The sequence below is a fragment of the Abrus precatorius genome, unplaced genomic scaffold, assembly GCF_003935025.1.
Source record: "Abrus precatorius isolate BTA unplaced genomic scaffold, Abrus_2018 Scaffold5, whole genome shotgun sequence".
Lineage (NCBI taxonomy): Eukaryota > Viridiplantae > Streptophyta > Magnoliopsida > Fabales > Fabaceae > Abrus > Abrus precatorius.
In genome coordinates, this window is record NW_020874395.1 from 17,439,466 (window position 1) to 17,449,171 (window position 9,706).

The 9,706-nt window shown below is 33.4% G+C and overlaps 1 protein-coding gene across 1 annotated transcript; it reads left to right on the top strand.

Annotated features, from left to right (window-relative positions):
* The first annotated feature begins 1,289 nt into the window (after positions 1-1,289).
* LOC113867455 (RNA-binding protein 1-like) lies at positions 1,290-9,450 on the top strand. Its single transcript, XM_027502798.1, has 6 exons — positions 1,290-1,660; positions 7,097-7,233; positions 7,335-7,626; positions 7,739-7,800; positions 7,897-7,978; positions 9,031-9,450. Exons 1-6 carry the CDS (start codon positions 1,582-1,584, stop codon positions 9,132-9,134), a joined length of 756 nt encoding a protein of 251 aa, XP_027358599.1. The 5' UTR covers positions 1,290-1,581; the 3' UTR covers positions 9,135-9,450.
* The last annotated feature ends 256 nt before the right edge of the window (positions 9,451-9,706 follow it).

The window sequence follows — 9,706 nt, forward strand, 5'->3', positions numbered from 1 at the left end:
TTTGATATTTGCTCAAGTAAAAATTGCTTCGCATGTTTAACCCAACTTGAAAGAACTAGTTGATTGTACAATTTGTCTTTGTGAGTTCTTAGAATAATATAAGCTAATATTGTTTCCTTACTACAGAAATGACATGTTCAATAAAAAAGGTAAATGCTCTTAAACTAACAATAATGTATGAATATTTTTTTTTTGACATCTTTTTTTGAATGAATATTGGGTGATTTAAACAAAAATTTTTAAAGTCATTTTTTGTTTAAACAAAAATAAAATTAAATATCTTTTTTTATGCAAATTAAAAAAATTTAAATCTAAAATGAAACTAATAATAATAACAATAATATATCACGCTTAAATATGTGTCCAGTTATGTAAAACTTATAATATTAGACTTTATCATATTAATCTACCATAACATACCTCAACTAAGTAAGATACATATATTAATTGTAACTTTACAAGACTTGATTAATGTGAAAAGAAAATATTTAACATGGTCAAAAAGTTTAACAACTTTAATTATTATATGAATTTAGTTAAAGAAACAAATTTATTATTAATTTTCAATGCAATTAAATAATAATTTTAAATTATTTTTTCATCTTAATAAATTTGTAAGTCCATCTTTAACAAGTAAGACCTTAATGGACATTACATATGTTTCGTATCATTTACTTTCACCTGATTTTGTTTCTTTCACACTGTATGGGTTAAAAAAAAAATAAAGTAGACACAACTATCTTAATAAAAAAAAAGTAAAGGATTTTTCAATAAAATATATTTCTTAAAGATATGTTGTCTAGCTTACAAATGACATGCTACAAAAAAAATTGCAATTAAGCAAGAGGAAAATAAAAATAATAAGAAAATAAAAATTTTAAAACTTAATTAAAGAAAAATAAATATTTTTAAAATTATTTTTTACTTTTTTTTATATTTTCAAACCAAATAAAATTATATTATTATTTATATATTTCACTTTCTTTTTTCATCTAAACAAACAGGTGATTAGAAATTATTGAATCTCAAGACATGCCTACGGTTAGGGATTTAATTTTAATTTTTATCCTTTTCTTCAAATAAATTAAGAAAATTTTCTTTTTAATTTTTTAAAATTTTTTCCTCCTTATTCTCTCTCTTCCTATATATATACATCTTTTCTAATTTCTTTGACGATCCAACCAAAGGATGATGAAAATCCGTGAGACTAAATATTGAAAAAGATCAAATTCGGTGTCAGTGTGAAGCCTTCATGATCTATAAATACCACTATTATATCTTAAACTTTTGCTAGAAAAAAAATGAAAACCCAGGTTTATTAATTATTTTAATTAAAATAAAACACAGGGTACTGATTAACACGGTGATCGTTAAGATCATAATTAATTTTCATTGCAAGTGATTTCCCAGCATGTTCGTGCAGCAGAAGTTACCACTCTCAAGTCGTGTCTCGTGACCTCGACCACACCTGAGCGAGTAGCTGTAGCTAGCATCCACAGCAACACCAAAACCACCTCATCACCATCTGGGGTTAGGGTTTCTGTCATTCTCCATTTTACAAAATTAGGGTTTCTTCTCGCCATGACGGACGGCTTCTGGAACCGCCAACAGGCGCTTCTTCCCCACTCCGGCATGCTCAAACGACCGCGTTCCGACTATGGTTCGTTCTCTCTTCCGCATTTTCTTCCACCTTTCGCTCTCGTTTCTCTTTTGCTCTTTGTTTCGTGCCATTTGCCCTCTTTCTCTTTCGTAATTTGTGAAACTTTGCCATTGGGCGTTGCCATTTTGCCCCTTTTTGCTTTCGCTTTTTTGGGCTCCATTTTGAGTGGTTTTGTTGTCGTTTAAGGGTACCCCGTTAGTGAGGGGTGCGTGGCCTTCTGGGTTCTCACTTAGATGTGTAGGGTGCTTTCAAACTGATTGTGTCGTGCACGTGGCGTTCTTGCGGGTAGACGATCGATTTTCTGTTGAATTTCTCAAAGTTTTGCTTATGTAGGAAAAATAGTGCCTTTTCTTTGTGTCTATGATCTGGATTTAGGTGGTGAGAAATTTGTTATTTTTTAATTGAAAAAATTATATAATGTTTATGGACATGAATAATGATTGATTAGGAGGTGACAAGCCAAGTTCTGAATTAGGCAGCTATAACTCTATCAGGAAGTTATTAAGCAATTATAGGACAGAACATGATAGTTTTAGTGATATGTAAGTTGCATTACTGACATTAAAAGGTAATTACGGTGTCAGCTTGTTATTCCTTGTGTTTTGAGGGAGAAAACTCGTTAGGGGAAGCCCTATATGTGTGAGGGGGTACTCAAATCAAATCTGGCGTAAAAGCCAGATTATTATTATTATTATTACTTAATTTAGTGTGTTTATTTCTTGAGTATTGGTCCGACCTGCTGGATGCCATCAATGATGATGAATGATTGGAAAAGCACATCGAGGTAACGAATGCCGAGATACAAAAATCCAATTCTCACCAGATGTTATCCAATATATTTGAAGGGATTTTGGAGAAATGAGAGAAAGGCTTGACAATTTGGATACCATTCTACCATTGTTGAAGGATTTGAATTAAGCAAAAATAACTGATTAAAACTTCCTAGTTCAGAACTTGGCCAATCGGAAGGTTATGTGATAATTTTTCATTCAAAAAAATTCTCAAATAAAATGAATACAGAATTCAAAATGAAATATTAGCCCCTTCCATCCCTTCCCATTATAAGTCATCCATATCCAAACGTAAGGGGGATTGCTGATCCTTTTGTGTTTTTGTCTATCTATTTATTTATTTCGAGTTCATTCATATTTTGCACATTGAGATCCTTTTTGGTTGACTATATGAAGTATACAACACCATTGGGCTCTATCAAAAACTAAATTTTTAGTGATATTATTTATCATGAGATCCTTTTTGGTTGACTTTCTCCAAGGTTCCTTTTGGTTCCCTTTTACATTTTTTCACATGGCTAAAAACCATGTGATCAACTCTCTTCACTGGTGCTTTCAGTGGTCTTTGTACATGTCTAGACAACCTGAATTGATTTTCTTTCATCTTAATCTCTCTTCTTATACAATTATTTTTTACCTTGTCTCTTTTCATATACCACAAATCTATCTTAACATTCTCATTTCTATTACTCTCACTTTTTTCTCGTGTAGTCTCTTTAAGGCTAACATTCACTATCATATATAATAACTGGTCATATTCTAATTTAATAAAACTTCCTTTTAAGCTTGATAGATACTTCGTAGCTATATTTTATTAATAACTCTTGATGTATTTTTCTATTTTAATTACCTACTTTTTAATTTGTGTAATATCTTTATTAATTTCTCCACCATTTTGAAAGATAGATTCTAAACACTTAAATTTAAAATCTTGTGATAGGACATCATTTTCAATTTTAACCTCCAAATCAACTTCATTTTGTTTCTGCCTTAACACTAAATTCTTTATCCTTTAGTTTTGCATTTGTGGTGCAAAGATATTGTTTGGAAACACATACTGATCCCCTTTTGGCATTCTCACTTGAAGAATTATTCATACAGCGTTTTTATGCTTTTTGTCCAAGAATAGCACGTCTAGTTGAAGATTATAATTATCTACAATCTATATAGTGGAGTTATTGTGATGTCATGTAAATGGTGTTGAATTTGGTAATGTTTCCAATTGCTTTATATAGGTTTATATTAAGGAAGCTGATTATTTGGGCATGCCAAGTTAGGGTTTGATGAGATGATAGGGGTTAGGTCGTATTATCTTAATAATTCAATTGATAGAGGCATTCATTGGTGTGCAATATTCATCTGACACCTATATGTATGGCTTTACACAATTTCCTGGTGTTTTCAAGGGGTTATGTGTTAAACATAATATGATGGATGGATTATTAAATCTCAGTTTTTGTACACTGTAAATAACTTAGTGTTTTTTTTCCCTTCCAAATTAGCACAATGCAAAGAATCATGTGGATTATCAGTGTATTCATGTTTTAAGAACAGAGACATATGATAAGCTAAACTACTTGGGTGAAGTAGGAATCTAAGATGAAGTTGCTAGGTTAGTTGGAAGCTATTCTTGTCTCTATGCTTTTGAGATTTAAGTGATTAAGTTCTTACTGTATGTAGTTTCCATGACAAAAAGAGGAAATTTATTTTAGGTATCATTGGCATTTCTGAGCTTAAGTTTCAAGTATATCAGTAGATGCAACATTGACCAAGTGACCGCAGAAAAACAATCCTAAAATTTTGGGGGGGGTGGGGGGGGGTGGTCTTCAATGGTCATCCATAAATAGAAGTGCTTAAAACACTTTTTATTCTTTTTCATACTTCAACTCGAAAACAAAACTATTAATTCTTCTGGTATTCACCTCATTCACTATAGGGGAGATTTCTAAAATTTGTTTATTGGCAACAAAATAATCTTAGCACATGCTTCTGGTGTCAAGGAAATGGTTTTCATGATTATCTGAGAACAAAAATTTTCATGCTAGTATGTGATCACATTCCTTTTTCTGTTTAAGCGTTTTGGTTACTTGTTACATACCATTGTTTCAGATCATGGGCCCAAAGTTCCATGACTTTAGTATGTGAGAAAAAGGTTGGATAGAATTTAGGTGTTGCTGAGATTTGACATGAAAAAGAGAGTAAGAGTTTTACTACCTTAGTAACGTTTACTTGATTTAAAATAAATAAATAAATTGAAATGCACTGGCAGTGTAAATATTTTTTATATGATCATCCAATTGTGAATTACTACATCATTGAGCATTATTGACTCTTATAATAATTAATTTACAAGTCATATTTACTGTATATTTTAATGGGTTGACAAGATAAAAAGTTCTACATTGACAGTGCATCAGAATTAAACTTTTTTAAACATATAAAAATATTTTCATTTAATATGCTTGCTGCTTGGGGACAAATTTGTAAAATAAGGACAGAAAAACTATTTTACTTGGAAACTTTTTGTAGGACTGAATGACACAGGCTATATATGAACCACCGAAAATATTAAGAAAAGATTTGGGAAGAAAAGAAAAGCCTCCCAGAAAAGTGGGTCTAGCAAAACTTAGTTTTCTGATAAAAATTAGCTTATGATATTTCTTCCCATTCTTGCAGAAGTGGATCTTGCAAAACTTAATTTTCCTTTATTTTTATAATTCATCCTGTATATATAGGTTCAATTTTCTGATTTGGATCAGCATTTGGCATTTCTTTTATGGTGATTCTACCTGCAAATGAGCAGAATGAAAAAGATTCAATCCCCATATTTGGGGTTCAGTTACTCAAACCTCTCACTAGTCTAGTTTGAACTCAACAATGATAAAAATCAAATCTTATCGGTGGGTTTGGCTTCATGGAGCAGCTAGTGTCATAGGGCTTAATTGCACTTAAGGCAAGTTGAGTCCTCTGCAATAATCCATGAATACATCATCTGTTGTCAGGATTTAGGCTGCACTATGACTTCACTAGTGTTGTCTTTTTGGAATTCCCTGTTGCCTTTACAGTGTTTCCGTTTTCTTTGTGGTTAGTATTTAGTTTTGGGCTTGACACTATAGATGACTTGCTGTTTTGGTTGTTTAGTTAGCTGTAGTTTTGTCAAAGACAGATTGAAGAAATGTATCTATAAACCTTTTGACGATGGATAATGAGTAAATAGAAATATAGCATGATTAGAAGTGCGAGCGAATGATCTAAATATGACATTACCATAGGATTTGAGTTGGAGTAGTAAAAGAAACTTTTAAGAGGATGGACAATGGTAAAGCAGTTGGCTCCGATAATATCCCTATTGAAGTTTGGGAAAACAAAGACCTGAGTGACTCACTAATATCTTTAATGAGATCTTGAGATATAAGAAATGTTAGATGAATAGAAGAAAAACACTTTGCTTCATAGTTGTCAATAGCGCGCGATTGCAGTGGTGTTGGTGGAGCGGTCTTTGGCCGCTACAGATCTGGCATAGGGGCGCATTTTTTCTGTTGCGTCCATCACGACCAATGGTGGCTGTATCTGCAGCCCAAAATGCGGCCATTTACAGTGCAATAGTGCCATCACAGGGAAAGATATTATCTTTCCTTATTTTACCCTCAAAGTGAACGAATTTTAGGGTGTTTTTAATGGTAAAAAAGGCTTTTAATATTTAAGAAATAAGCTAATTTTTCCTTTTGCCCTTATGATGACACAATTTTTATGTTTTTTAAGGGCAAAATAGTCAAAATGAAATAGGTAAGGAAATGAAATGTTAAAAAAATCATATTTATTTGAAAGGGGAATACAAAATGAGAGAATTCCCAAAAGGACAGAGATGAAAGTAATCCTAATTGTCAAAACTTGTTCAGGCTTCGAAAAGGTATTATTTGTCTTCACCAATAACCTTTGCTATTCTTCTTGTAAGCCCTAATCATTCCTTCAATAGGGTTCTCAAAAACCCTTGAAATTCTCTTAAAATAAACCACCAGGTAGCAAAGCATGACTGTGCATACCTGCCTGTCAAGCACAGCTGTGCTGGTCCACAAAGCATTCTCATGCCGAATGCTAAGCATGGTTGTGCTAGTTTATGAAATACTCTCATGCTGAAATGTTAAGCATGGTCATGCTTGTTGCTAAGCATGACTCTACTGGTTACTCATGCTTTTCATCAAATTTTTTCCGATTGCAACTAAAATGCTTCCACAATTCATTGGTAGTTGCTTCATGCTAAGATGCAATAACACATAAATCAATGCAAAATTTTCATCAAGTAAAGGCTAAGTATTTTGTATTTGTAGTCACAACCTCACCAAGTTGAATGAGGCTTGGTTGTATGTGCTCAGTTACAGAGGTGATAGTGGTGTTGGCATATTTGTTTGATGTGCAGCATGTTTGGGTACTTTTTAGCTTTTGGAAAGCCCCAAACTGTGGATTTGGGGTTCCTAAAATTACATCAAACCTGCACTATCTTTTATTATATTCGGAATGAATATATTGTATTAGAGATGCAGACATTTTCAACATCGTGTTTACAGCTTTAGTGCTCTTTCTCAGTGAAATATAACACTAGAATTTTTATTTATTTATTTTTATCGTTATTATTGTTACATTGCAGATATGCCAGCTTCTGGTCTGTCTTCAGGTAATGAGATGCATAATTATATTGCTCGTGATGATGATCGGACCAGTCAGAGGATGCTAAAGGACACAAAAACAATTGGATCTGCTTATGACCGCTACCTTCAGAGTGGGGTAACATTTCATTTTGTTATTTTTGCTTTGATATTTCACTGTTTATTTATTGGGCACTTTCAAGTTTGTCTCTGAAAACATCATCCTGTTGGATTTTGAAGCAACTTTCTTCATTCACTTCTGGGGAAGCCAGTACGGTAGGGGGTCTTGGGTTGGCAAGGGGTGTCGGTGGATTACCAGGCCATTCACTAGCTGATCCTGCTGTCATGGGGCGTCATGGGGGTGGTGGTCCTGATCTTGCACCAAATGGACGGGGTGTTAATTATGGTGGTCAGCTAACAGTAGATGCAGTTTCCAGGCCTGGACCTGAGACAGTACCTTTACCTCCAGATGCTTCAAGTACTTTATATGTTGAAGGTCTTCCTTCTGATAGCACAAGAAGAGAAGTAGCTCGTATCCTTTTCATTCTGATACAATCCTTGGTATTTTATGTTCTTGTGTTCATCTATGTCTGAACCTTATTGATTTTACTTCATTTATTCAATATTCCTTGACATCACCTTAGATATTTTCCGCCCTTTTGTTGGGTATAGAGAAGTGAGACTTGTGAGCAAAGAATCCAAACATGTAAGTGTGCTATTTGTTACAGATGTCTGTGTGTTTTTTTGTTTGATTGGTCAAAGGTTACGAATCACTCTATCCTGAACTGCCTGTTTGTTGCAGCGTGGTGGAGATCCTTTAATCCTTTGTTTTGTGGACTTTGCAAATCCAGCTTGTGCAGCCACTGCTATGATTGCCTTGCAAGGTATAAAAGGGAATTAGTTACATGCTTTTGTTTTGTATATTATTTACTCAATCACTTAAATACGAGATAATATGTTGATGAAAGTTGTGAAAATAGAGAATGCACTGGGACAGTGTTTGGTCTGCAAACAGAACAGATTGGGAACATCTGTTTTGTTCTCATTGGTATCACCCTCTTTTAGTGAAACCAAAATGTAACTCTTTTCAATCTCATCCTGTTCTGATTTATTTTAAATGCATGCCTTTAGTGAAACCACTATATATCACTTTTCAACCTCATTTCTTGTTCTGTTTTACTTTTAGAATGCACCAATGGCAAACTATGTTATATTTTATCATGTTCTGTCATGCTTACCGTACACTACCTTTGGTTTGTTGGTACTCATGTTTGTTGGTATATTTTTTGAGTTTATTAGACGATCTCTAACGAGTAGTTTCCATATTTCATGATTTGTTTCCATATCTAAAATACGATTATGATTCTGGTATTGATATAAATAGGGGCTTGCATATTAGTATTATGTTTCCATATCACATGATTACTCACTACATATTAGTATTATATTTTATTATTGAGTTTATTCTCTTTTTTCCTCCTTTATCTAAATCATATGATTTCGACGAAATTATTATTGCCATCCCTATCATCAATATAATGAATTATGGGATCGTAGGAATTGTCTATTTGATCACCTGAAGTAGGATAGTTAAGAGAGCTGACCTTTATTAGTCATCTTTTTCTCTCTTTAATGGACTTGATTTTAAGTTGAATAACTACCAGATCAGCCTTTTAAATCTAGTGAAAACAATTTTGTTGATTAGTGATTAAAGGAAGTTGAAGTTCAATGGGAATACTAACTAGACAAGAACCAAAAAAGAAAAAAAAATCAATTTTAACAATTAAACTAGAATGTAATGCTATTTGTATGCTTATTGTGGTCAGCTTTTCTCCTATGGTTGGCAAAAATAACAGTTCGATGAGTATTTAATGATCTTCACATATTTATATGCCCAAACTATTTGGTTTTTGCTGACATTGTGGTTGGCATACAGGTTATAAAGTTGATGAGCTCAATCCCGAGTCTAGTCACTTGCGACTTCAGTTTTCTCGGTTTCCTGGTCCAAGAAGTGGACCTGCTTCACGTGGTAAGAGGTGAGCTGATTGTCATTGGCCATCAGGTTTTATGCTCGTCAGTCATCAGAATGTCGATGGTTTTCTTTACACCATCCTTTTGGGGGGCGACCCTTCACATGCGATTATATTTGCTCCCTCTGGCTACAAACCTTATTAGAGCCCCTTGAAAAATGCATAAATTATTAACAGGCCTAGATCAAAGTACAATTTCATTTTAGCGAAAATCCAACAAATGGAGATTTTTGGTGCGTCTATCTAATTACTCTGCTGTATCATTATTCCTAAATTAATTATTAACCTGGTGTCTGATTTATGGAAAGCGTTTCCTTTCTATTGCCCAATTAACTGTATTATTCCATTATTATATTTTGTTTCTTTAACAGTATCCATTATCCTGGGAGGTTCAGACCAACCACAATTGGGTATGTACTAATGTAATAAGTGGGTATCTAAAGGATTATTAGCTTAAAGGTCTGGGTGATATTAATAAATAAAGGTTTGTCTTTCCTCCAGGAGTCAGCTTTCTTTTAATGGTGCTAGGCCAGACTCCATAGGTTTCTGTGGATGTAACGAGGGATGAATTCAACTGAGCAT